Source organism: Rhinoraja longicauda, chromosome 10 (assembly GCF_053455715.1).
Source record: "Rhinoraja longicauda isolate Sanriku21f chromosome 10, sRhiLon1.1, whole genome shotgun sequence".
NCBI classification, from domain to species: Eukaryota; Metazoa; Chordata; class Chondrichthyes; order Rajiformes; family Arhynchobatidae; genus Rhinoraja; species Rhinoraja longicauda.
The window spans coordinates 4,208,866-4,234,471 of NC_135962.1; the positions used below are offsets into that span (position 1 = coordinate 4,208,866).

The following is a 25,606-nucleotide window of genomic DNA, read 5'->3' on the forward strand; positions in this document are numbered from 1 at the left end:
GACCAGGGAGTTACGGAGGGAACGGTCTCTGTGGAAATACCTTCGATTTGTACCAGCATCTGCAGTTATTTTCTTACACAAAATGCTGGAGTAACTCAGCGGAACAGGCAGCATCTCTGGAGAGAAGGGATGGGTGACGTTTCAGGTCGAGACACTTCTTCATGCTGTTTCCATGCTGTAAGGCTCTCTGACGGTGAGATGTCAAAACAGGGGACTTGCTCGGTAATTGGTAGAGCCCTGGAGTATGTTACAGAGCAGAGAGGTCTGGGAGTGCAAGGTGCAAGGTTTTGTGAAAGTGCTGAGTCAGGTGGACAGGGAGGTACAGAAGGCGTTTCACATGCTTGCCTTCAATGGGAAGGGTATTGAGGATGAACATTGGGACACCAAAGATAGTAGAGGAGCAAGATAGACCACTCGACCCTAAAAACCGTAGTATGTCATGGCACTATTTTAGTAGGCAGAAACTTGCAGAAACGTTTAAAAAGAAAAATAACAGAAATCTGTGAATTGATAGATGAGATATATTCTGCATTTTAATGGTATCATCACACATACTGTTACCCCAAAACACTGATTACACTGCGAGAGGCATAACGAACGGCGGGTTTTGCCTACTAAAATGGCGGACGTTCCACTCCTTTGCGTACTACACTTCAGTATAGGCGATTTCAACGGAGTGGTCCATCTTGTTCCTCTTGTATCTTTGATCGTACCGCGGCTGGAGAAGTCGTTGGTCAGTCCGCACTTGGAATGCTGTGTGCTGTGTGTTCCTTGGTTTGTTTTATGTGTGGGGTGAGGGTAATTGGGGGGAACTTTTTTTCAATCTCTTACGTCGACGGAGATGTGATTTTTCTCCGTATCGTATCTCCGTCCCCACTGCGGCCTAACATCGAGGAGTTGGCGGCCTTTCCTGGAGACCGGCCCGGCACTTCATGCCGCGGGCGCGGCGCGGACTTTAACATCGTGGAGCTGCGATCCTTTGCCGGGGATCGACTGTGGAGAGCTCCAACCGCGGGGCCTGTGGACTTTAACATCGTGAAGCCCGCGGTCTCTGGTAAGAAGAGGCCGACTCGGGAGCTCCATGCCGCGGAGAGAGTTTCAACCGTCCCGACGCGGGAGTTTCGATCGTCCCGACGCGAGGGCCTCGGACAGTCGGCAGTGGCGACTGCGGACGGTTCAACAGCCCCGACCGCAGGTGAACAACGAGGAAGATGGTTGAACTTTATTACCTTCCATCACAGTGAGGAATGTGGAATCCACTGTGGTGGATGTTCATGTTACATTTTATGTTATGTGGCTGTGTGTCTTGTTGCTTTTCACTTAGTGTGGCTGTATGGTCACTCAAATTTCACTGCACCTTAATTGGTGCACGTGACAATAAATTGATCTTGATCTTGAATCTTGAATCTTGTTCTGGTCACTCAGCTAGAGGAAGAATGTCATTAAGCTGGTAAAGGTACAGAGGAGATTCTCCATGTGACCCAGGCTGATTCATTTTTCTTTGGAGCAGAGGAGGCTGAGGGGTGACCTTATTGACATGTTAAACGATCGTGAGGTACATGGATAAAGTGAATGCTCACAGTCTTGCCGGGTGGAGAATTCTAAAGCTAAAACACAGGCTCAATGCGAGAGGGGAGAGATTTAAGAGGGATCTCAGGGCAACATTTTCACTTGGAAGGTAGTCCGTATATGGAATGAGTTATGAGAGGAAAATTTATAAGCGGATACAATTACTACTACAAAAGACATTTGGATAGTTCATGTTCAGAAGTCATAGAAACATAGAAAATAGGTGCAGGAGGAGGCCATTTGGCCTTTCGAGTCAGCACCACCATTCATTGTGATCATGGCTGATCATCCACAATCAGTAACCCGTGCCTGCCTTCTCCCCATATCCCTTGATTCCGCTAGCTCCTCGAGCTCTATCTAACTCTCTTTTAAATTCATCCAGTGAATTGGCCTCCACTGCCTTCTGCGACAGAGAATTCCACAAATTCACAACTCTGGGTTAAAAAGTTTTTTCTCACCTCAGTTTTAAATGGCCTCGCCTTTATTCTTAGACAGCGGCCCCTGGTTCTGGACTCCCCCAACATTGGGAACATTTTTCCTGCATTAAAAAAAGGAGTAGAATTAGGCCATTCGGCCCTTCGAGTCTACTCCACCATTCAATCGTAGCTGATCCACCTCTCCCTCCTAACCCCATTCTCCTGCCTTCTCCCCATAACCCCTGACACCCGCACTAATCAAGAATAAATAGATCCATAAATATACAGATGGGAAGGGCTTGGAGGGTGAGAGGTCAAATGCAGGCAAAAGGGACCAGTCCAGAATGCCAATTTAGTTGGCAGGGACAAGGTGGGCTGAAGGGCCTGTTTCTGTGCTGTCTCGTTCTGTGGTTCCCTCCTACCACACACAGGGTGCAGAGGTCTGCACTAAGCGAGCAGGAGTGCCACGATATTCATCCGCATGGACAATCCCTGCCAGATTTGGAGGCTGTGGGAGGCCTAGAGCTGGGAGAGGAGTGAGAGAGAGGAAAGCAGGAGTCAGAGAGACACAAAAAGCTGGAGTAACTCAGCGAGTTGGAACAAGTGGACGTTTCAGGTCGAGACCCTTCGTCAGATTCTCGACCCGAAACCCATTCCCTCTCTCCAGAGACGCTGCCTGTCCCGCTGAGCTACTCCAGCATTTTGTGCCTACCTTCCGTGTAAACCAGCATCTGCAGTTCCATCCTGCACAGAAGTCAGAGGGAAGGAGCAACAAGAAAAGAGAAACATGTGGAAGATTGTCTCGGACTATTTATTGGCAGGCGGGTTGGCAGGATCAGTGCTCAGGGCAGTGGCTGATCGTTGGGGCCTGGGTTCTTCTTGGTCACTCTGTACACGTTGATTTCTTTCTCCTCGTTCCTGTGTACGATTTCCCAGTCGAAGTACTGAGGGAGGAGCTTCTCGTGGAAGTCCTTGGCTCCCATGGTCTCCCGCATCTTGGAGCAGATGTAAATGACAGTGGTGGGGCTACTCAGGTGCCGCAGAGTTTGAATCAGGCTTTCGAAATGTTGCGGGCTGTAGACGATGTCCGAGCCCAGGACCACGTCAAAGTCGGCGGGGAACTCGCTCTGGTCTTCGCCCCAGCGGAGAGGGCACACGGCCGCCCGGGACCGGTTGGACTCGGGGACGTTGGTGGCCACGTTGAACTCGATCTGGCACAGAACGGAGGGCTGGTCTGTCAGGGTGACGTTTCCACCTGTGAGGCCAAGGTTTTAGATTTAGATTTAGAGATACAGCGCGGAAACAGGCCCTTCGGCCCACTGAGTCCGCGCCGCCCAGCAATCCCCGCACACTAACACTATCCTACACCCACTAGGGACAATTTTTACATTTTACCCATTCAATTAACCTACAAACCTGTACGTCTTTGGAGTGTGGGAGGAAACCGAAGATCTCGGAGAAAACCCACGCAGGTCACGGGGAGAACGTACAAACTCCGTACAGACGGCGCCCGTAGTCGGGATCGAACCCGGGTCTCCGGCGCTGCGAGGCAGCAACTCTATCGCTGCGCCACCCTGTTCTTCCAGCAAAGGATTTGACAAATGCAGTTGTCCAAGTAGAGTTAGCCAAAGAGATCATGTGACCCGTGGGCATGATTGGCCCACACTAATGTGGTGGAAGATTATGTTCCTTGAGCTACAAATCCTTCTGATTTCTAAAGCTGTTTTTAGTTTAGTTTTTGTTTAGTGATTGGAACAGAATTAGGCCATTCGGCCCATCGTCTACTCCCCCATTCACTCACGGCTGATCTATCTCTCCCTCCTGACCCCATTCTCCTGCTTTCTCCCCATAACCCCTGACACCCGCACTGATCAAGAATCTATCTCTGTCTTAAAAATATCTACTGACTTGGCCTCCACAGCCCGCTGTGGCAAAGAATTCCACAGATTCACCACCCTCTGTCTAAAGAAATTTAGTCGCGCTCTATATGGAGTTTGTACGTTCTCCCCGTGACCTGCGTGGGTTTTCTCTGAGATCATCGGTATCCTCCCACACTCCAAAGATGTACAGGTTTGTATATTAATTGGCTTGGTAAATGTAAAAATTGTCGCTGGTGGGTGTAAGATGGTGTTAGTGTGTGGGGATCGCTGGTCGGCGCGGACCCGGTGGGCTGAAGGGCCTGTTTCCGCGCTGTATCTCTAAACTAAACTAAACTAAACCAAACTAAAATCAATAGATCAGACGGTATCTGTGGAGGGAAATGGACAATCAAAATTTTGGGTCGGGACCCTTCTTCACACTGAGGGAGAACAGGGGAGAAGGCTGGGAGAGACAGATGAGGGGCAGTGGCAGGACACAACGTGGCAAGTGATGGGTGGATAAGGGTGAGGAGCGGAAAGTCAGGTGGGGGAGACAAGAGATAGTAACCAAGACTGGAGGGAAGTGGAGCCAAAAGTGTGCAGATGTGGAACCGGGTAAGGAAGGAAGATTGGGAGTGAAATGTAAACAAGGTGGATGGGAATGGGGGTGGAAGTAGGGTTGCCAACTATCTCACTCCCAAATAAGGGGCAAGCTGACGTCACCGCCCCGCGCCCCACGTGACCTCATACAGCCAGGGGCCACGTGCTCCCGTTCCACCAATGGTGGCCGCCTGGACCGAGAGGCGGGTTGCTAAGCAACCTCCGTTAGGCAGCGCCCGAGCCTATACTGTCCGGACCTACAGCGTCCAGACCTACAGCGCCCGGGCCTACAGCATCCGGGCCTACAGCGTCTGGGCCTACAGCACCCGGGCCTATAGCATCCGGGCCTATAGCATCCGGGCCTACAGCGCCCCCCGGGCCTAATATGGGACAAGGGCGGTCCCGTATGGGACAAACCAATTTAGCCCAAAATACGGGATGTCCCGGCTAATACGAGACAGTTGGCAACCCAAGGTGGAAGGAAAATAGGGGAGTCAAGGTAGGGAGAAATAGGCAATAGACAATAGACAATAGGTGCAGGAGTAGGCCATTCAGCCCTTCGAGCCAGCACCACCATTCAATGCGATCATGGCTGATCATTCTCAATCAGTACCCCGTTCCTGCCTTCTCCCCATACCCCCTGACTCCGCTATCCTTAAGAGCTCTATCCAGCTCTCTCTTGAAAGCATCCAACGAACTGGCCTCCACTGCCTTCTGAGGCAGAGAATTCCACACCTTCACCACTCTCTGAAAAAGTTCTTCCTCATCTCCGTTCTAAATGGCCTACCCCTTATTCTTAAACTGGGGCCCCTTGTTCTGGACTCCCCCAACATTGGGAACATGTTTCCTGCCTCTAATGTGTCCAATCCCCTAATTATCTTATATGTTTCAATAAGATCCCCCCTCATCCTTCTAAATTCCAGTGTATACAAGCCTAATTGCTCCAGCCTTTCAACATACGACAGTCCCGCCATTCCGGGAATTAACCTAGTGAACCTACGCTGCACGCCCTCAAATGAGCATATAGGAGAGAGAAAGAAACTGGTTGATGGAGGCAGGGGAAGTCCAACTTAAGAGTCTCAATGGATGGAGGAGCAGAGGGAGAGACAGAACTCCAAAAGAAACAAGATCGAAAGTTATTTTGAGAGGACTAGAATACAAAAACAGGGATGTAATACTGAGGCTCTAGAAGGCGCTGGTCAGGACGCATTTGGATTACTGTGAGTAATTTTGGGCCCCATATATGAGGAAGGATGTGCTGGCTCTGGAGACGGTCCAGAGGAGGTTTACACGAATGATCCCAGGAATAAGTGGGTTAACCTATGATGAGCGTTTGACAGCACTGGGCCTGTACTCGCTGGAGTTTAGAAGGTTGAGGGGGGAACCTCATTGAAACGTACTGCATAGTGAAAGGCCTGGATAGAGTGGATGTGGAGAGGATGTTTCCACTAGTGGTAGGGTCTAGGACCAGAGGGCATAGCCTCAGCATAGAGGGACGTTCTTTGAGGAAGGAGATGAGGAGGAATTTCAAGTCTTTGCCACAGACGGTGGTGGAGGCCAAGTCAATGGATATTTTTAAGGCAGAGATAGACAGATTCCTGATTGGTACGGGTGTCAGAGGTTATGGGGAGAGGGCAGGAGAATGGGGTTAGGAGGGAGAGATGGATCAGCCATGATTGAGTGGCGGAGTAGACCTGAAAAAAAATGGCCTAATTGTGCACTTATGAACTTATGACCTTGTAAAGGGAAGTCTATAAGGACTGGGATCCACTTCGGGAAGTACGGAATAAAAAAAGAGTTCAACATTAGACCATATTTGGAGCATTTTGAAGAGCCCCAACCTCTGTATTGTCGAGACACTGGAAAAGATGCAAAAACTATTTACTGGATAACATCTGTAAGAAAACTAGGAGACAGAGGTATATCTGGTCGTAGAGCTTTCAGAGATAGGAATGTGTTCGAGGAAGTCAACACAAAGGCCGGAAGATCTGAAGCAAGGCCTTTGATACAAGATGCTCAATGATAAACCTGGAGGAACTTCAGAAGAAGCCATCTTCCCCTGAACTGTTGAGAAGATAGGACTTAATTCCATGAGGAACATTGAAGCAACATTCACCAAATCACTGGTTAGGCCACACGGAGTATTATTAGAGTATTATACGCCGTTCTGCTTGCCATATATTGGATAAATGCCAAGGGATTACTTTGGAGAGAGGCTGGAGGCAATTTCACCAGGACGCTGCCTAAATTGGAAGACGTTAGCAAATTTGGGCCCTATAGCTGGGGAAGGATGTGTTGGCTCTGGAGAGGTGCAAAGAGACTTGGGAACTAATTTGTAAGTCGAACCGGTCGTAAGGAAGGCAAATTCAATGAGGACTGAATATCAAGAGGACTTATATCAAGAGGACTGCTGTACAAAAACAGAGATTGTAATGCTGAGGCTCTACAAGGCACTGGTGAGGCCGCATTTGGAGTACTGTGAGCAAATCTGGGTCCCATATCTGAGGAATGATGTGCTGGTTCTGGAGAGGAGGTTTACAAGAATGATCCCAGGAATGAGTGGGTTAGCAGATGATGAGCGTTTGACAGCACTGGGCCTGTACTCGCTGGAGTTTAGAAGGTTGAGGGGGGACCTCATTGAAACTTACAGAATAGTGAAAGGCATTGATAGAGTGGATGTGGAGAGGATGTTTCCACTGGTGGGAGAGTCTTGAACCAGAGGTCACAGCCTCAGAATTAAAGGGCACTCTTTTAGAAAGGAGGTGAGGAGGAACTTCTTTAGTCAGAGGGTAGTTAATCTGTGGAACTTATTGCCACAGAGGGCTGTGGAGGCCAAGTCAGTGGATATTTTTAAGGCAGAGATAGACACATTATTAATTAGAGCAGGTGTCAGGGGTTATGGGGAGAAGGCAGGAGAACGGGATTAGGAGGCAGAGATCAGCCATGATTGAATGGCGGAGTGGACTCAATGGGCCGAATGGCCTAATTCTGCTCCTATAACTCGTGAGCTTGTGATGCGGGGAGAGGTTGGACAGACTAGGTTTGTTTTCCCTGCAGTGAAGAGGGCTGAGCGGTGAGTGGTGAGGTTGAAGGATGGAAGATTATGAGAGGCATAGATAGTCAAAAACATTGTCCCATGACAGGGGCATCAAAATCAATAGGTCATAAGTTTAAGGAAAGTTTTAAAGAGGGTGAGGGAGGGGCAAGTCTTATTTTACAAGCACAGAGTATCTGGAGCTCACTGCCGTAGGAGATTGTGGCGTTAGATACAATTACAACGCTTAAGAGACATTCATACAGACATTTGAATAGCAAGGAACCCATAATGCTGGAGTAACTCAGCGGGACAGGCAGAATCTCTGGACAGAAGGAATGGGTGACGTTTCGGGTCTGAAGAAGGGTCTCGACCCGAAACGTCAACCATTCCTCCTTCTCTCCAGAGATGCGGCCTGTCCCGCTGGGTTACTCCAGCATTGTGCGTCTGCCTTCAGTTTAATCCAGCATCTGCAGCTCCTTCCTGCACAAGGAAGAGAAAGGCACAGGCACACGGAGTGCCGTTGGGCAGTGGCTTCCACCTACTCACCCAGCAGCGTGGCAAGGATTCCCACGATCCCAGTGCCGGATCCCAATTCAATCACCTTCTTCCCTGAAAAATCGATCTTTTCTTGCTGGAAGTACCGGCAGAGAACAAGGCCCTGGAAGACAATGTTGGGTTGACATCAGAGCTGGTGGATCCACAACGTTTAACAATAAATCTTCTGGAATTCTTTGAGGATGTAACTAGGAAAATTGACAGGGGAGAGCCGGTGGATTTGATGTACCTTGACTTTCAGAAAGCCTTTGACAAGGTTCCACATAGGAGATTAGTGGGCAAAATTAGAGCACATGGTATTGGAGGTAGGGTACTGACATGGATAGAAGATTGGTTGACAGACAGAAAGCAAAGAGTGGGGATAAATGGGTCCCTTTCAGAATGGCAGGCAGTGACTAGTGGGACCGCAGCTATTTACAATATACATTAATGACTTGGATGAAGGGATTAAAAGTACCATTAGCAAATTTGCAGATGATACAAAGCTGGGTGGTAGTGTGAACTGTGAGGAAGATGCTATGAGGCTGCAGGGTGACTTGGACAGGTTGTGTGAGTGGGCGGATGCATGGCAGATGCAGTTTAATGTGGATAAGTGTGAGGTTATACACTTTGGTGATAAGAATAGGAAGGCAGATTATTATCTGAATGGTGTCAAGTTGGGACGTACAACGAGATCTGGGTGGCCTAGTGCATTAGTCACTGAAAGGAAGCATGCAGGTATAGCAGGCAGTGAAGAAAGCCAATGGAACGTTGGCCTTCATAACAAGAGGAGTTGAGTATAGGAGCAAAGAGGTCCTTCTGCAGTTGTACAGGGCCCTAGTGAGACCGCACCTGGAGTACTGTGTGCAGTTTTGGTCTCCAAATTTGAGGAAGGATATTCTTGCTATTGAGGGCATGCAGCGTAGGTTTACTTGGTTAATTCCCGGAATGGCGGGACTGTCATATGTTGAAAGACTGGAGTGACTAGGCTTGTATACACTGGAATCTAGAAGGATGAGAGGAGATCTTATCGAAACATATAAGATTATTAAGGGGTTGGACACGTTAGAGGCAGGAAACATGACTTGGATAGGTTGGGTGAATGGGCAGATGCATGCATGGCAGATACAGTATAATGTGGATAAATGTGAGGTTATCCACTTTGGTGGCAAGAACAGGAAGGCAGATTATTATCTGAATGGTGTCAGATTAGGAAAAGGGGAGGTTCAACGAGACCTGGGTGTGCTTGTACATCAGTCACTGAAAGTAAGCATGCAGGTACAGCAGGCAGTGAAGAAAGCTAATGGCATGTTGGCCTTCATTGAGAGAGGATTGGAGTTTAGGAGCAAGGACGTCCTACTGCAGTTGTACAGGGCCCTGGTGAGACCGCACCTGGAGTATTGTGTGCAATTTTGGTCTCCTAATTTGAGGAAGGACATTATTGCTATTGAGGGAGTGCAGCGTAGGTTCACCAGGTTAATTCCCAGGATGGCGAGACTGACATATGATGAAAGAATGGGTCGACTGGGCTTGTATTTGTTGGAATTTAGAAGGATGAGTGGGGATCTTATAAAAACATTTAAAATTCTTGAAGGATTGGACAGGCTAGATGCAGGAAAAATGTTCCCGATGTTGGGGGTGTCCAGAACCAGGGGTCACAGTTTAAGAATAAGGGGTGGGCCATTTAGAACGGAGATGAGGAAAAACTTTTTCACCCAGAGAGTTGTGAAGCTCTGGAACTCTCTGCCTCAGAAGGCAGTGGAGGCCAATTCTCTGGATGCTTTCAAAAGAGAGTTAGATACAGCTCTTAACGATAGCGGAGTCAAGGGATATGGGGAGAAGGCAGGAATGGGGTACAGATTGTGGATGATCAGCCATGATCATGGTGAATTACGGTGCTGGCTCGAAGGGCCAAATGGCCTCCTCCTGCACCTGTTGTCTATTGTCCACCAGTTACGATGTGGTTCCATTCCCAAGAACCATCTGTAACCCCTACCATTCAAAAGTTGGAAATATAGTCATCTGGCAATATATGTTAACAAGAATATTGGTCAACCAAGGCCAACATGGAGTTAAACCAGGCCGTTGGTACAAACTAAGATTCTACCCACCAGAAGATGCCAGCTAGACACAAAATGCTGGAGTAACTCAGGCAGCATCTTTGGAGAGAAGGAATGGGGGACGTTTCGAGGTGTCCTCTTCCTGTCTTCCCCTGAATCCATGCCCTGCCTCCTTGCCAGAACATAGCAGGTGTTATAATTTCCAGGCAACCATGTTGTGGATTTGCAGCTTTCCCAGATCCACATTCTGGCTTTCTACTTTCCATCCCTGGGCCTCAGGTGCTGGTTAAAAGCTTCCTGAACACAGCGTACCCTATTTATCATCTCTGCAGTCCATTTTTTATTAATTCATTCAGAATCGGAGGTCTGAGTGAAACATAGAAACATAGAAAATAGGAGTGGGAGTAGGCCACATTCGGCCCTTCGAGCCAGCACCGCCATTCAATATGATCATGGCTGACCATCCAGTGCCCCGTTCCTGCTTTCTCCCCATATCCCTTGATTCCGTTAGCCCTAAGAGCTAAATCTAACTTTCTCTTGAAAACATCCAGCGAATTGGCTTCCACTGCCTTTTGTGGCAGAGAATTCCACAGATTCACAACTCTCTGGGTGAAAAAGATTTTCCTCATCTCAGTCCTAAATGGCCTTACCCCATATTCTTAAACTACCCCTTAAATTCTGTGACCCCCTCGTTCAGGACTCCCCCAACATGGGGTACATGTTTCCTGCATCTAGCGTGTCTAATCCCTTAATAATTTTATATGTTTCTATAAAGTCCCCTCTCATCTTTTTAAATTCCAGTGAATCCCAGATGGCAGTCACGGTGGCACAGCGGTAGAGTTGCTGCCTTACAGCGAATGCAGCGCCGGAGACCCAGGTTCGATCCCGACCACGGGTGCTGTCTGTACGGAGTTTGTACGTTCTCCCCGTGACCTACGTGGGTTTTCTCCGAGATCTTCTGTTTCCTCCCACACTCCAAAGACGTGCAGGTTTGTAGGTTAATCGGCTGGGCAAATGTAAAAATTGTCCCTAGTGGGTGTAGGATAGTGTTAATGTGCGGGGATCGCTGGTCGACGCGGACCCGGTGGGCCGAAGGGGCCTGTTTCCACTCTGCATCTCTAAACTAAACTAAACTAAAATGTCTGAAGTAGGGTCTCAACCCGAAACGTCACCCATTCCTTCTCTCCCGAGATGCTGCCTGACCCGCTAAGTTACTCCAACATTTTGTGAATAAATACCTTCGATTTGTACCAGCATCTGGAGTTGTTTTCTTACATTAAAATGTAAGCCCAGTCGGCCCAGTGAAAAGAGGAAGGAGAAACTGCAGGATGGCTTTCCAGCTCTTGAACACATCCCATCAAAATGGTGCACTTAGACAATAGACAATAGGTGCAGGAGGAGGCCATTCGGCCCTTCGAGCCAGCACCGCCATTCAATGTGATCATTGTTGTACTTCGTGGTCCGGTATCTGTTGTACCTTTGTTATGACCCTGGACGGACCACAAGTACACGTGTGTAAAAGGTTACAATGCTGGAGCTTAACTCCAGACTCTTTATTCCGTAGCCACCTGGAACCAGAGTGACCACCTAATCACCCCAATCTCTTATATACACATTACTACACAGGCAAACAAAGTAGTCCTTGTGATACAACAAAGTAGTCCCAGCAATATCACAACAATCATGGCTGATCATTCTCTTCACTCATTCACTTACCGATTCCCAGATTATCGCAGATATGCCGAGGTTGTTGCTGAAGTCCCGAGTGATCTTCAAAGCCTTCCCGCAGAAATGGTAGCGGCTCTCCAGTTTGCTGGGCTCCATCTTGGATTCAGAGCTGCACGCAGGCGTCTTCTCCTCCAGCGCTTGCATCGTCCGCGATGACTTGGCCGTTCCCTCGTGGCAGCCGGACGTGAGGGCGTCTCAGTACCGTTGGGCAGCAGCGGGTAGTTCTGATCTGGGAAGACCATGCTCATTATTCAATTAGACAATAGGTGCAGGAGGAGGCCATTCGGCCCTTCGAGCCAGCACCGCCATTTAATGTGATCATGGCTGATCATTCTCAATCCGTACTCCGTTCCTGCCTTCTCCCCATACCCCCTGACTCTACTATCCTTAAGAGCTCTATCTAGCTCTCTCTTGAATGCATTCAGAGAATTGGCCTCCACTGCCTTCTGAGGCAGAGAATTCCACAGATTTACAACTCTCTGACTGAAAAAGTTTTTCCTCATCTCCGTTCTAAATGGCCTACCCCTTATTCTTAAACTGTGGCCCCTGGTTCTGGACTCCCCCAACATTGGGAACATGTTTCCTGCCTCTAACGTGTCCAACCCCTTAATAATCTTATATGTTTCGATAAGATCCCCTCTCATCCTTCTAAATTCCAGTGTGTACAAGCCTAATCGCTCCAGTCTTTCAACATATGACAGTCCCGCCATTCCGGGAATTAACCTAGTAAACCTACGCTGCACGCCCTCAATAGCAAGAATATCCTTCCTCAAATTTGGAGACCAAAACTGCAAACAGTACTCCAGGTGCGGTCTTGATAGGACAACCCACTCATCCCAAGAATTTAGACACAAAATGCTGGGGTAACTCAGTGGGGCAGGAGGCATCTCGGGAGAGAAGGAATGGGTGACGTTTCGAAGCGTCACCCATTCCTTCTCTCCCGAGACGCTGCCTGACCCGCTGAGTTACTCCAGCATTTTGTGTCTACCTTCGATTTGAACCAGCATCTGCATTTGTTTTTTCTACACATTCCAGGAATTTACCTGATGAATCTCCTCAGGACTGCCTCCAATGCTGCCGAATACTTTTACGGCAAAGGGGTCCAAAACTGTGCTCAGTATTCCAGTCGAGGTTTCACCAACACCCTGTACAACAGGATCAAAACCTCCCAATGCTTAAACACCAACCAGCTCTGCAGTTATTTTATTGCCGTGGATGAGAATGTACATGGTAAGATGAGCAAGTTTGCAGATGATACAAAAGTGGGTGGTGTTGCAGATAGTGAAAACAGTTTGTCAAAAAATTGCAACCGGATCGTGTTCGGTTGGCCAGGGGGGCTGAGGAATGGTTGATGGAATTTAAACCTGAGAAATGTGAGGTGTTGTATTTTGGAAAGTCTAACCTGGGCAGGACCCACACAGTGAATGGTAGGACTCTGGGGAGTGTTGTAGAGCAGAGGGATCTAGGAGTGCAGGTACATAGTTTCTTGATGGTGGGGTCATAGGTAGATGGGGTGGTCAAAAAGGCTTCATCAGTCAGATTGAGTATAGAAGTTGGGAGGTCATGTTACAGTCAATACAGTAAGACATTGGTGAGGCCGCATTTAGAGTATTGTGTTCAGTTCTGGGCACCATGTTACAGGAAAGATGTCAATCTGGAAAGGGTACAGAGACGATTTTCAAGGATGGTACCGGGACTCGAGGGCCTGAGCTATAGGGAGTTTGAGTAGGCTGGTACATCCTTAGAAGGATGAGAGGGGATCTTATCAAAACGTATAAGATTATTAAGGGGTTGGACACGTTAGAGGCAGGAAACATGTTCCCAATGTTGGGGGAGTCCAGAACAAGGGGCCACAGTTTAAGAATAAGGGGTAGGCCATTTAGAACGGAGATAAGGAAAAACTTTTTCAGTCAGAGAGTTGTGAATCTGTGGAATTCTCTGCCTCAGAAGGCAGTGGAGGCCAATTCTCTGAATGCATTCAAGAGAGAGCTAGATAGAGCTCTTAAGGATAGCGGAGTCAGGGGGTATGGGGAGAAGACAGGAACGGGGGTACTGATTGAGAATGATCAGCCATGATCACATTGAATGGCGGTGCTGGCTTGAAGGGTCGAATGGCCTCCTCCTGCACCTATTGTCTATTGTCTATTGTCTACTCTATTCCCTGGAGTGCAGGAGGACGAGGTGTGATCTTATAGAGGCATATAAAATTGTGAGAGGAATAGATGCATAGAACCTCTTGTTTGTGGGAGTATATATTCAGAGTCACTCAAGTCTTTGAGCAACAGTAAAACCAGACATGGATCTACACCTCTTGCCCAGAGTAGGGGAATCAAGAAACCGAGGGCATAGGTTTAAGGTGAAGGGGGAAGGATTTAATAGGAATTTGAGGGGTAACGTTTTCACACAAAGGGTGATGGATGTATGGAAGGAGCTGCCGGAGGAGGTAGTTGAGGCAGGGACTGTCGCAACGTTTAAGAAGCAATCAGACAGGTACATGGATAGGACAGGTTTAGTGGGATATGGACCAAACACAGGCAAGGGAGACTAGTGTAGATGGGATATGGTGGTTGGGATGGGCAAGAGATTGGGATGGCCGAAGGGCCTGTTTCAACAGTATATGACTCTAGGACTCTTAACTCTAGGACTCTGTGACTCTATGACTATGACTCTGTGACTCTGTGACTTCTGTGATTCCAGGACTCTATGATTCTAGGACTCTCGGACTCTAAAGGCTAATATGGCATCCATTTAGATAATAATGCGCTTTTTTGATTCCTCTTACCCAACAAAGCGACCTCACATTTATGCACATTAAGCTCCATTTGCTAGGTATTGCCCAATCACTTAATCTATCTCCTGTTGCAAAATGACAATGTCCTCGTCACAACATGCCCCTCTATGTATTTCCATATCGTTGATAAACTTGGAAAGCTAACATTTGGTTCTTTCTTCCAGGTCATTAGTGCATATAGTAATAATTGTTGCAAACAGCAACAGTAAGACTGTTAAGCAGTAACACTGCAAGCGCAAGGGAAGCGAGCGGGCAAGATCATCTCTGACCCCTCTCACCCTGGCCACAAACTCTTCGAAGCACTTCCCTCTGGAAGGCCACTCCGGACTGTCAAAGCAGCCACAAAAACAGCTTTTTTTCCCACGAGTAGTAGTTCTACTCAATAACCAAAGTCTGTAGTCTCTTTTTTGCTCTGGTTTACTTTCACCCATATTTTTTGACCATGATGTTGTATCCTTATTGTTTTATAGACAATAGACAATAAGTGCAGGAGGAGGCCATTCGGCCCTTCAAGCCTGCTCCACCATTCAATGTGATCATGGCTGATCATTCTCAATCAGTACCCCGTTCCTGCCTTCTCCCCATACCCCCTGACTCCGTTACCCTTAAGAGCTCTATCTAGCTCTCTCTTGAATGCATTCAGAGAATTGGCCTCCACTGCCTTCTGAGGCAGAGAATTCCACAGATTTATAACTCTCTGACTGAAAACATTTTTCCTCATCTCCGTTCTAAATGGCCTACCCCTTATTCTTAAACTGTGGCCCCTGGTTCTGGACTCCCCCAACATTTGGAACATGTTTCCTGCCTCTAACGAACATGTTTCCTACCCCTTAATAATCTTATATGTTTCGATAAGATCCCCTCTCATCCTTCTAAATTCCAGTGTATACAAGCCTAGTCGTTCCAGTCTTTAAAGATAGACAATCTCCCAAAAAACTGCAGATGCTGGTTTAAATCGAAGTTAGACACAAAATGCTGGAGTAACTCAGCAGGTCAGGCAGCACCTCGGGAGAGAAGGAATGGGTGACATTTCGGGTCGAGTCCCTACTTCAGACTGAAGTGGGGTCTCAATACCCGAAACGTCACCCGTCCTTTCTCTCTGAAGAAGGGTCTCGGCCCAAAACGTCACCCATTCCTTCTCTCCCGAGGTTCTGCCTGGCCCGCTGAGTTCCTCCAGCATCCTGTGTCTATCTGAGGTGTAAAGATAGTTCTACAGATTGTGGGCGCATTAGTGCGAAGGCGGGCTTCATCAGCAAGAGCTAAAGGCTCAGTGAGAGAGACAGTCAGAGGCTTGTAGGAAACAAGGAGTGGGGTATTCAACAACAGAGTCAGTAAACTTACCCAGAGGCTCCTCGGTAATGTTGACCCCTTGAGACTGCTGATTGCTGATGAGTTCTCGTCAGTAGCCTGCGCTGAAGACTGGCTCCCCACTTTAACTGCTCACAGTGCCTTCAGATTGCTAGTTTGTCACAGCCTGGCGTTTTGACCCTCCGTTACAAAGTTACCCTGAGATGTGTCAGCTGCGTTGTTGAGGACAGGAGGTGCCCCTGGCTGGGGAACTCCTCGCTACCTCATGTCCTGCCTTGACCTTACTGCCCTGGACATGCAGTATTGGATGAAGATGACTCACTTCGAGTGTCCAAGTCCTTCGAAAATCTTTTCCTGTCTCTGCCCATCTGAAGGAGTTGCTCTCACTCTGACTGGGTGGTAGTGTGAACTGTGAGGAAGATGCTATGAGGTTGCAGGGTGACTTGGACAGGTTGTGTGAGTGGGCGGATGCATGGCAGATGCAGTTTAATGTGGATAAGTGTGAGGTTATCCACTTTGATGGTAAGAATAGGAAGGCAGATTATTATCTGAATGGTGTCAAGTTAGGAAAAGGGGACGTACAACGAGACCTGGGTGTCCTAGTGCATCAGTCACTGAAAGGAAGCATGCAGGTACAGCAGGCAGTGAAGAAAGCCAATGGAATGTTGGCCTTCATAACAAGAGGAGTTGAGTATAGGAGCAAAGAGGTCCTTCTGCAGTTGTATCGGGCCCTAATGAGACCGCACCTGGAGTACTGTGTGCAGTTTTGGTCTCCAAATTTGAGGAAGGATATTCTTGCTATTGAGGGCGTGCAGCGTAGGTTTACTAGGTTAATTCCCGGAATGGCGGGACTGTCATATGTTGAAAGATTGGAGCGACTAGGCTTGTATACACTGGAATTTAGAAGGATGAGAGGGGATCTTATCGAAACATATAAGATTATTAAGGGGTTGGACACGTTAGAGGCAGGAAACGTGTTCCCAATGTTGGGGGAGTCCAGAACAAGCGGCCACAGTTTAAGAATAAGGGGTAGGCCATTTAGAACTGAGATGAGGAAAAACTTTTTCAGTCAGAGAGTTGTGAATCTGTGGAATTCTCTGCCTCAGAAGGCAGTGGAGGCCAATTCTCTGAATGCATTCAAGAGAGAGCTAGATAGAGCTCTTAAGGATAGCGGAGTCAAGGGGTATGGGGAGAAGGCAGGAATGGGGTACTGATTGAGAATGATCAGCCATGATCACATTGAATGGCAGTGCTGGCTCGAAGGGCCGAATGGCCTCCTCCTGCACCTATTGTCTATTGTCTATTGTCTGATTGTGCTTTTTAGTTCCCTTTGCAGTCTGTGGACGGCCACGGTGGCGCAGCGGTAGAGTCGCTGCCTTACAGCGCTTACAGCACCAGAGACCCGGGTTCCATCCCGGCCACGGAATGTACGGATGTCTGTATGGAATGTGTACGTTCTCCCCGTGACCTGCATGGGTTTTCTGCGAGATCATTGGTTTCCTCCCACACTCCAGGGAATGTACAGGTTTGTGTGTTAAGTGGCTTGGTATAAATGTAAATTGTCCCCAGTGTGTGTAGAATGGCGTTCGTGTGCGGGGATCACTGGTCGGCGCGGACTCGGTGGGCCAAAGGGCCTGTTTCCGTGCTGTATCTCTAAAACTAAACTATCTTTCCCTAAAACTGCATCTCTAAAACTAAAACTGAAAAGTTAATATGTCACCACATCCCTTTTCTGCACAGCTACTGTCGGTTCACTGTATCTTTGGAAACGTTGCTGAACAAAACTAGACACAATGTTTTGAATGCGTCGTCACCAGTGACCTACCAAAGGTTTTACTGAAGTGTTTCAATGAGATAGATCGTGCCCTTGCCTTGAGCAACATTGTGCCTGACGTATTGTTGCCTCAGTAAGTTCAGCAGTAAGTTCAGCAGTAAGTTCACCGTCATCTCAACAGCAGAGCGCCTGTAATTGGGCTCCGTCTATGGTTCACTGGGGAATGGAGGAGTACACACAGGAACCTGATAATGTACCCAACTTATGTACCCAAGGATGTGAGGAGATCTTATCGAAACATATAAGATTATTAAGGGGTTGGACACATTAGAGGCAGGAAACATGTTCCCAATATTGGGAGAGTCCAGAACCAGGGGCCACAGTTTAAGAATAAAGGGTAGGCCATTTAGAACTGAGATGAGGAAAAACTTTTTCAGTCAGAGAGTTGTGAATCTGTGGAATTCTCTGCCTCAGATTGTCCCTAGTGGGTGTAGGATAGTGTTAATGTGCGGGGATCGCTGGGCGGCACGGACTTGGTGGGCCGAAAAGGCCTGTTTCCGGCTGTATATGATATGATATGATATGATAGAAGGCAGTGGAGGCCAATTCTCTGAATGCATTCAAGAGAGAGCTAGATAGAGCTCTTAAGGATAGCGGAGTCAGGGGGTATGGGGAGAAGGCAGGAACGGGGTACTGATTGAGAATGATCAGCCATGATCACATTGAATGGTGGCGCTGGCTCGAAGGGCCGAATGGCCTCCTCCTGCACCTATTGTCTATTGTCTAAAACTCTTCCAGCATTTACTTGGACCAAAGCTGATCTGAAAGCCGTCTCCTGCATTTGTGTGATTCCTGAAAAAGATATTCACTGTCTTGAATATTTTTGTGGGGTCCATTGGCTCTGGGTGAACTGGAGGAAAGAGGAGCAGAGATTTTCACCACACTCTGAATAAGAAAGTACCTCACCCTGGAACAGTTGAGATTGTGCCTCATCCCTCCTGGAAAGAAGTGAACTTTGTGTGCGAGGGTCAACATGTCAATCAGACGACCCTCGATCCCTCCAGGACCCCTGGAGAGGTTTGCAGGGGTACCTGTCACCATTTATTCCGAGCAGCTCCGTCACAGAGGACCCTGTGATCTACGGACTGTTCCAAGGGACGCATTCAGAGACTGACATCGAGTGCTGCTGGAAGATCATCAACTCGGTGAAAGACGCTCTTTGGTTTGCCCGAGCTTTGTTGACCTCCCGGCGGAGCGAGCTGTCTGCCGGGGAATGTTGCCGACTGGCCCGCTGCAGACTGCAGGAGTACGTCAAGTCAAGTCAATTTTATTTGTATAGCACATTTAAAAACAACCCACGTTGACCAAAGTGCTGTACATCAGTTCAGGTACTAAGAAACGAACATACAATGGCACACAAACATAGCAGCACATACATAAACAGTTCACAGCGCCCCCTCAGAGGACCTCAAACGCTAGGGGGTAGAAATAGGTTTTGAGCCTGGACTTAAAGGAGTCGATGGAGGGGGCAGTTCTGATGGGGAGAGGGATGCTGTTCCACAGTCTCAGAGCTGTCGAACTGTCGCAAAAGCGCGGTCACCCCTGAGCTTAAGCCTAGACCGCGGGATAGTCAGTAGCCCCAAGTCGGCCGACCTGAGGGACCTGGAGATAGAGTGGTGGGTTAGCAGATGTTTGATATGGGGGGGGGGGGGGGGGGGGGGGGGGGAGCCCGTTTAGGGCTTTGTATGTGAATAGGAGGAGCTTGAAGTTGATTCTGTACTGTACTGGGAGCCAGTGGAGAGAGGCCAGAATCGGGGTGATGTGGTCCCTTTTACGGGTACCTGTCAGTAGTCTCGCTGCGGCGTTTTGGACCAATTGCTGAGGGACTCACTGAAGCCTGGCGCAGCCAACACCAAGGGCGGCTCTGTGGGGGAGGGCCGCAGTCTAGGGTCCTCCCGCTGCTGGACATGGGGGCCAGGGTGGGATGGAGACGCCCCTCAAAATAAGGGAAGGGATTCTGTGTAAATCTGGCAACGAATATCTGTATTGAATGAAGGTAGAACCTCCGGGAATGTGTTGGGTGGAGTTTTTGAAAAGAAAAATAGACAATAGACAATAGGTGCAGGAGGAGGCCATTCGGCCCTTCGAGCCAGCACCGCCATTCAATGTGATCATGGCTGATCATTCTCAATCAGTACCCCGTTCCTGCCTTCTCCCCATACCCCCTGACTCCGCTATCCTTAAGAGCTCTATCTAGCTCTCTCTTGAATGCATTCAGAGAATTGGCCTCCACTGCCTTCTGAGGCAGAGAATTCCACAGATTCACAACTCTCTGACTGAAAAAGTTTTTCCTCATCTCCGTTCTAAATGGCCTACCCCTTATTCTTAAACTGTGGCCCCTGGTTCTGGACTCCCCCAACATTGGGAACATGTCTCCTGCCTCTAACGTGTCCACCCCCTTAATAATCTTATATGTTTCGATAAGATCCCCTCTCATCCTTCTAAATTCCAGTGTATACAAGCCTAGTCGCTCCAGTCTTTCAACATATGACAGTCCCGCCATTCCGGGAATTAACCTACTCTGCACGCCCTCAATAGCAAGAAACTTTTGTAAATATTTATTCACAAAATGCTGGAGTAACTCAGCAGGTCAGGCAGCATCTCGGGAGAGAAGGAATGGGTGACGTTTCGGGTCGAAACCCTTCTTCAGAATGAAAATATTATAAATATTTATTACTGGAATAAAGTATTTTTTGACGTATAAATTTTTTGTTTTTAAATTGTGGCTGTCTTCAGTGTGGAGCAGCATCTGCAGTTGCTTCCTACACTCACACACACTGCCTGTCTGCCTGTCTGTCTGTCTGTCTGTCTTGGTCTGAGCGCCCTGTGTCGGTGGTGCTGGGCTGGGCCTCCATCACACACTGAGTTGACTGTGTGTGGAGGGGAGAGGGGGCGGCCTGGAGCCGGGAGGTGGCGCTGCTGCTGCGCTCTGCTTGGTCACGTGGAGGGGGGGACAGCCCGAGCCCGGGGATAGCCCCGCCCCCCGCCGCGCCGGCCAGGAGAGCGGGTGCCACCGAGGCCGCCCCGCCAGGCCCAGGCCCTAGGCCCCAGGCCCCAGGCGCCGCGGCCATGACCGAGACCGAGCCCGAGCCAGACAGCCTCGCTGACGTCCAGGAGGCCGAAGTCCAGGCCCTCAGCTCCATCTACGGCCGCGACTTCACAGACCAGAGGGACCGCGACCCGTGGAAGGTGGGATGGAGGGAGGGGAGAGAGGGGGAGGGACAGGATAACGAGGGAGAGAGAGGATAGGGAGAGGATAAGGAGGGAGAGGATAAGGAGGGAGAGGATAGGGAGAGAGAGAGGATAGGGAGGGAGGGAGAGGATAGGGAGGGAGGGAGAGGATAGGGAGTGAGGGAGAGGATAGGGAGAGGATAGTGAGTGAGGGAGAGGATAGGGAGTGAGGGAGAGGATAGGGAGGGAGGGAGAGGATAGTGAGTGAGGGAGAGGATAGGGAGTGAGGGAGAGGATAGGGAGGGAGGGAGAGGATAGGGAGGGAGGGAGAGGATAGGGAGTGAGGGAGAGGACAGGGAGTGAGGGAGAGGACAGGGAGTGAGGGAGAGGATAGGGAGTGAGGGAGAGGATAGGGAGTGAGGGAGAGGACAGGGAGTGAGGGAGAGGATAGGGAGTGAGGGAGAGGATAGGGAGTGAGGGAGAGGACAGGGAGTGAGGGAGAGGACAGGGAGTGAGGGAGAGGATAGGGAGTGAGGGAGAGGATAGGGAGTGAGGGAGAGGACAGGGAGTGAGGGAGAGGACAGGGAGTGAGGGAGAGGACAGGGAGTGAGGGAGAGGATAGGGAGTGAGGGAGAGGACAGGGAGTGAGGGAGAGGATAGGGAGTGAGGGAGAGGATAGGGAGTGAGGGAGAGGACAGGGAGTGAGGGAGAGGACAGGGAGTGAGGGAGAGGATAGGGAGTGAGGGAGAGGATAGGGAGTGAGGGAGAGGACAGGGAGTGAGGGAGAGGATAGGGAGTGAGGGAGAGGATAGGGAGTGAGGGAGAGGACAGGGAGTGAGGGAGAGGACAGGGAGTGAGGGAGAGGATAGGGAGTGAGGGAGAGGATAGGGAGGGAGGGAGAGGATAGGGAGAGGATAGGGAGTGAGGGAGAGGATAGGGAGTGAGGGAGAGGATAGGGAGTGAGGGAGAGGATAGGGAGGGAGGGAGGGAGAGGATAAGGAGGGAGGGAGAGGATAAGGAGGGAGAGAGGATAGGGAGGGAGAGGATAAGGAGGGAGGGAGAGGATAACAAGGAAGGGAGAGGATAGGGAGTGAAGGAGAGGATAGGGAGGGAGGGAGAGGATAGGGAGAGAGAGGATAGGGAGGGTGGGAGGATAGGGAGGGAGGGAGAGGATAGGGAGGGAGGGAGAGGATAGGGAGTGAGAGAGAGAGAGGATAGGGAGGGAGGGAAAGGATAGGGAGGGAGGGAGGGGAGTGAGTGGGGAGGGACAGGATAACGAGGGAGAGAGGATAACAAGGAAGGCAGAGGACAGGGAGTGAGAGGATAGGGAGGGAGGGAGAGGATAGGGAGGAAGAGAGGATAGGATAAGGAGGGAGGGACAGGATAACGAGGGAGAGAGAGGATAGGGAGGGAGAGAGAGGATAGGGAGGGAGAGGATAGGGAGGGAGAGAGGATAGGATAAGGAGGGAGAGGATAACAAGGGAGAGGATAGGGAGGGAGAGCGAGGATAAGAAAGGAGGGAGGGGGAGAGGATAACAAGGGAGAGAGAGGATAAGGAGGGAGGGAGAGGATAGGGAGGGAGAGAGAGGATAGGGAGGGAGAGGATAGGGAGGGAGAGGGGATAAGGAGGGAGAGGGAGGATAACAAGGAAGGGAGAGGATAGGGAGGGAGGGAGATAGGGAGAGAGAGGATAGGGAGGGAGAGAGAGGATAGGGAGGGAGAGAGAGGATAGGGAGGGAGAGAGAGGATAGGGAGGGAGAGAGTGGATAGGGAGGGAGAGAGAGGATAAGGAGGGAGAGAGAGGATAGGATAAGGAGGGAGAGGATAACAAGGGAGAGGATAAGGAGTGAGGGAGGGAGAGGATAGGGGGGAGAGCGAGGATAAGAAAGGAGGGAGGGGGAGAGGATAACAAGGGAGAGAGAGGATAAGGAGGGAGGGAGAGGATAGGGAGCGAGAGAGAGGATAGGGAGGGAGGGAGAGGATAGGGAGCGAGAGAGAGGATAGGGAGGGAGGGAGAGAATAGGGAGAGAGGGAGAGAGGGAGAGGATAAGGAGGGAGGGAGAGGATAGGGAGCGAGGGAGAGGATAGGGAGGGAGGGAGAGGATGGAGGTTAGAGGCAAGGGGAGGAGAAGTGGGCGAGGGTAGGTTAAGGAGGGGGGGAGAGGACAAGGGGGGAGGAGAAGTCGGGTGAGGGTAGGATAAGAGGGGAAGGGGTGGAGAACAGGTAGGGAGGGCAAGAAGAGAGGTGCAAGAGGCGAGGGGAGGGGGAAAGAAAGGGGTGAGGATGTGGATGGAGTAGGGCTTGGAGGTGAAGCGGCTGATGGAGGCAGGAGGAGGAAGGGTGGAGAGGGAGGAGGAGGAAGGGTGGAGAGGGAGGAGGAGGGGGGGAAGAGATTGATGGAGCAGGAGGGGGTGAGGGGGAGGGGATAGGGAAAGGGGAGAGGAGGGATGGTGTGATCGGCGAGGGGGATGGGAGGTGGGGATGGAGAAGGGAGGGGAGGGGACGGGAGGTATGATGAGGGGGACAGGAGGGGGAGGGGGAGGGGGCAGGCGTCTCAGGTCCTGATGCAGGGATTCTGCCTAAAATATCAGGCTGTTCCTGAGCCTGGTGGTGCGTGCTTTCAAGCTTCTGTACTTTCTAATGTACAGGAGCAGGGAAAAGGAGGAGTGGGCCAAGTCTTTGATTATGTTGGCCGCTTTTCTGAGGCAGCGTGCGGTTATAGATGGAGTCAGTGGTGGGAAGTCTGGTGATGGACTGTTGTGTTCGATAAATCACCGGATTCAGATAACAGAGTTTGATTCACTCAGTAATTGATTACACAACTAAATAAAGCACATACACTCACGTATCCCTGAATATCCCCGAATGAACCCGCAAACCACATGTACACGGCAGAGGTGTTTCTGCACACACTCACGTAAACCCGTACACACTCGCAAACTCATCAGAGAGAACGCCACAGGATGTTTTGTTCTTGATCACCTGGCACCATCAGCGACACGGTCCAAGGCTGAGGTTCTCTCACCGAAAGGGCGCCCGTCACCATCCTTAATGGCATTTGTTATCAGAGCAGACCGCACCACTGCTCCCCTCCCCGAGCCGATCATAAGCCCCCCTTGTCTGCAACGTTTCTGCACTACCCGCGTGCGCGGTGAAAATGGGACCCTCCGCCGACTATTCCTGCTGTGTTGTGTTTTCCAACGCTACGCTTTCCCATAGAATGGCCTGGGAAAGGCTGCATTCCCAGACAATGCGAGTCCCCTCACATGCACAGGTGTATAAGAAAATAACTCCAGATGCTGGTACAAATCGAAGGTATTTATTCACAAAATGCTGGAGTAACTCAGCAGGTCAGGCAGCATCTCAGGAGAGAAGGAATGGGTGACGTTTCGGGTCGAGACCCTTCTTCAGACTGATGTCAGGGGGGCGGGAGAAAGGAAGGATATAGGTGGAGACAGGAAGATAGAGGGATATCTGGGAAGGGGGAGAGGAAGTGAGGGACAGAGGAACTATCTAAAGTTGGAGAAGTCAATGTTCATACCGCTGGGCTGCAAGCTGCCCAGGCGAAATATGAGGAGGGAGGTGGGGGGGGGAGGGAGGTGTGGGGGGGGGGGGGAGGGGTGTGGGGGGGGGGAGGGAGGTGTGGGGGGGGGAGGGAGGTGGGGGGAGGAGGGTGGATAAGGGGGGTTGAGGGGGATGGATAAGGGGGGTTGAGGGGGATGGATAGGGGAAGTGGGGAGGGAAGGGGAAGTGGGGAGGGGACGGAGAGGGAGAGGGGAGGGGGGTAGGAGAGGGTGCTGCACCAATGCAAGAGAGGTTTGGGCCCAACGGGTCCACTTGGTCTAGTTTTAGCTGAAATTGTCTGTTTAATCCTTGCACTACATGGACTGGGCTGCAAGTTCAACTCTGCAAATTTGTGTGTTCCTGGCGCTTGTCACAGCAGAGGCTATTCATTCAGGTTATTCCTTGAACACCGACCTTTTCAGCGGTTTAGTTATCTTGGTTGGCTGGGAGCCATTTGTATTCTCTTGTTAATGATTCTGAACGCCTGTTTCTGTTCCAGGTGAAGCGTGCGCCTGAAGTCTGTATTGTGCTGCACCCTCAGGGGTTGATCAACGTTGAAGAGAGCCACGTGGCAGTGGAGCTGCACGTCACCTGCCCCCCCAATTACCCAGACATGTGAGCTCTTGCTTTGCAATGTGTAACTTGGTTATTCTGAATTTGGTGGCGGTTGTGCTTAACAGTGTGTGTCTGTTCTACAAGCAAGCCAAAGCAATTAGACTATGTTCAGAAGCGATAGGAGCAGAATTAGGCCACTCGGCCCATCAAGTCTACTCCGCCATTCAATCATGGCTGATCTATCTCTCCCTTTCAAACCCCATTCTCCTCCCCATAACCCCTGACATCCGTACTAGTCAAGAATTTACCTATCTCCGCCTTAAAAATAGCCATTGATGGCCTCCACAGCCTACTAGATAGATAGCTATCTATCTAGATAGATAGATAGAGCTAGATAGAGCTCTTAAGGATAGCGGAGTCAGGGGGTATGGGGAGAAGGGAGGAACGGGGTACTGATTGAGAATGATCAGCCATGATCACATTGAATGGCGGTGCTGGCTCGAAGGGCCGAATAGCCTCCTCCTGCACCTATTGTCTACTGTCTATTGTGGCAATGAATTTCACAGATTCACCAACCTC

General features: G+C 50.0%; 2 protein-coding genes across 7 annotated transcripts in view; one reads left to right on the top strand and one right to left on the bottom strand.

Annotated features, from left to right (window-relative positions):
• Positions 1 to 2,827: 2,827 nt before the first annotated feature.
• On the bottom strand, positions 2,828 to 11,899 carry LOC144597717 (EEF1A lysine methyltransferase 3-like). The gene is made up of 3 exons (XM_078407249.1): positions 11,792 to 11,899; positions 8,028 to 8,139; positions 2,828 to 3,240 (listed from the first exon to the last, which is right to left on the bottom strand). The coding sequence occupies exons 1-3, from the start codon at positions 11,897 to 11,899 to the stop codon at positions 2,828 to 2,830; spliced, it is 633 nt and encodes a 210-aa protein (XP_078263375.1).
• Positions 11,900 to 20,700: 8,801 nt separating this feature from the next.
• The window catches only part of eif2ak4 (eukaryotic translation initiation factor 2 alpha kinase 4), a 117,262-nt gene continuing 112,356 nt past the window's right edge, over positions 20,701 to 25,606 (top strand). For 4 of the 6 annotated variants that reach the window (XM_078406086.1, XM_078406089.1, XM_078406088.1 and 1 more), the window contains exons 1-2: positions 20,701 to 20,925; positions 24,972 to 25,087. In XM_078406086.1, the coding sequence (XP_078262212.1) occupies positions 20,806 to 20,925; positions 24,972 to 25,087 (236 nt within the window). In that variant the 5' untranslated portion in view covers positions 20,701 to 20,805. Of the gene's footprint in view, positions 20,926 to 24,971; positions 25,088 to 25,606 lie in introns of those variants that run through there. The other 2 variants (XM_078406091.1, XM_078406092.1) reach the window with 1 other exon arrangement.